This window comes from Alosa pseudoharengus, unplaced genomic scaffold, assembly GCF_046254945.1.
Source record: "Alosa pseudoharengus isolate Yale_2024_CS ecotype anadromous, Long Island Sound unplaced genomic scaffold, YU_APseudo_1.1 YU_APseudo_1.1_scf_4, whole genome shotgun sequence".
Classification (NCBI taxonomy): domain Eukaryota; kingdom Metazoa; phylum Chordata; class Actinopteri; order Clupeiformes; family Clupeidae; genus Alosa; species Alosa pseudoharengus.
This window is the reverse complement of record NW_027468774.1, coordinates 35578688-35581187: the sequence shown is the minus strand read 5'-3', so window position 1 is coordinate 35581187 and position 2500 is coordinate 35578688. Positions and strand designations below refer to the sequence as shown.

At 43.5% G+C, this 2500-nt stretch overlaps 1 protein-coding gene across 1 annotated transcript in view; it reads left to right on the top strand.

Annotated features, from left to right (window-relative positions):
• ift122 (intraflagellar transport 122 homolog (Chlamydomonas)) overlaps positions 1–2500 on the top strand; it is a 33280-nt gene that overhangs the window by 18047 nt on the left and 12733 nt on the right. The window contains exon 19 of the mRNA XM_076266055.1: positions 1623–1794. Coding sequence (XP_076122170.1) covers positions 1623–1794 — 172 coding nt within the window. The remainder of the gene's footprint in view (positions 1–1622; positions 1795–2500) is intronic.

The window sequence follows — 2500 nt, the reverse complement described above, 5'->3', positions numbered from 1 at the left end:
TCAGCAGGAACAAACCTTCTGCTTATCTGCAATAACCGTCTCAGACCAGGGCAATAACCGTCTCAGACCAGGGGCCCCTTGGGCCCGCGGCTTCTCCAGAGGAGAGATAGAATGATAGAAAGAAAGGACATGGGGGAAGGAAAGCAATTGATGCCAGGTGCATAATCGAGGAATGTATACTCACATCAGGAAGACATCCAACATTGTGTTTATTTATTGGAAATAGAGCGTTATAACAGAACCATGATGTAGTGGAATAAAGTCAAGAAAGTAAGTTTCATATCTATAATCATATAATGGAAGAGTATCCACAGGAGAGAAGCTCAATAATATATGTGTTACAACGCCGTGCAGGCCCAAACCTAACCTATCCTGACAATATGGCTCTACCAAAATCTGCATAACTCTACCAGTTGAGTAGAGTTGTTGTTGGTGGTGTTGTGGTCTTGTGATCGCTAATGGTTGCTACGGTGATTCTTAGAGGCTTAGGGCCTACTTCCCTAACTGCAGTGATTCTCTGAATTCAGAAGTAGAAAGCAGTAAGTCATCAAGACCTTTCTGTGTTGGAGGATGGTGAAGCCTTAGCCTTTCATATTTTATGGTTTTATTTTGCTTGATGGATAACTATAATGGGTTGTCATGTGTTTAGCATTGGGAATGGATGCCATGCTTCATAATGGCAGTGCCAGAGGGTGACATGTTCACAGAAAAGAGCAGAGGATTCATGATTCTCATGCACACGCTGAGGATAATCTGATAAGTGTGAGCAGGCCCAGTTTATTTTAAGGAGCTTTATGTATTACATTCTTGTATTACAACATTTGATTATATATTGTCCACTGAGGAGTGTCTGTTTTAAGTTTCCATGAGACATGCTTCAATACACTGGATTGTACCCTGCTGCTCAACACTACTATATGAATCTAACAGACACTTTTCACTGTTGTTTATTGTGTTTCAATCTACTATTTATAGAACCACCACGCAAAACAATGGGAACACGTTTTTTCCCTCAAAGAACATAGCCATTTTATCACCTAAACATCGACTACATGACAGTGAGCCCTACTGTATGTTATGCACCTAGTTATTGAAGAAAGACTGAGTTTGTGGGTTTCTGTAGTTCTTTGAATCAAAGAACCACTACAGAGGTTGCACAAGACATTGGTGTAACTAGTGTGCTGGGGTGTGCTGAAGTTCTGTAGAGCAGCGGTTCCTAAACTGGGGGTCACCAAGAATATGGGAGGGGTCACATATTCGCAGGATTTGCAGTCTGAAAAATTTCTAAAAGAAAACATGTTTAAAAACTGGGATATTCACTAGACCTAGAAGTAGGCTTACAATTCAAAGTGTGTCCATAATGTTCCTCTGAAAGTGGATGCTCTGTTTACACAAACTCAAATCTCTACCTACCCTCTTACGATGATGAGCTCGAAGGTGTTGTGCGTGAGTTTACCAGTGACACCAGGAGAGAAGGGGGTCGCGAGACTTTTTCGCAGAGCACCAGGCAAAAAGTTGAAGAACCACTGCTGTAGAGCATCTGAAGAGTGTGCGTTCCTCTGGTCATGACACTGCCTCTTATCTCCCCTCCTGCCCTCTGGGTCTGTGTGTGTTGCGGTCAGGTTGATAGATCTGGCGCGCAAGCTGGATAAAGCGGAGCGGGAGCCGCTGTCCCATTGTGCTGCCTTTTTTAAGCAGCTCAATCACCATGGTTACGCCTCTGAGACTTACACCAAGATGGGAGACCTTAAGGCACTGGCACAGTTACACGTCGACGCCCGGCACTGGGATGAGGTGAGACACACTCACACACACACACACACACACACACACACACACACAGACACACAGACACGCATACGGAAACAAACACACACACGCACACACACATGCATACTGAAACACACACACACAAACACATACACACACCCATGCATACAGAAGCACACACACAGGCATACGGAAACAAACAAACACACACACGCACGCACGCACACATTTTATATACTTTATTTGATTCCACTTTACAGGTCAAGTTACATTACATTAAATCTTCTAAATAATCCAGTAGATTAAAGCAGTTCAGCTATCTATCACGAGTCTACAGATTCAGGGGTATAGGAAGCATTGTCTCTTCCAAATAAACATGCTTCCTATAATTGCTGATATGGAACAGTACTTCACTAGCTGCTTGGCCTTAGTTTTATATAGTCCCCCAATGCAAAGTCCACGGACCGCCAACCTATGTACATGACCTAGGCTACCAAACACTAACACAATGAACATGCATACTGAAACACACACACACACACATACACACACCCTGGCATACAGAAACACACACACACAGAAACACACACACACACACACACACACACACACACACAGAAACACACACACACACACACACACACACACACACACACACACACACACACACACACACACACACACAGGCATACGGAAAAAAAAAAACACACACACATACACACACCCATAC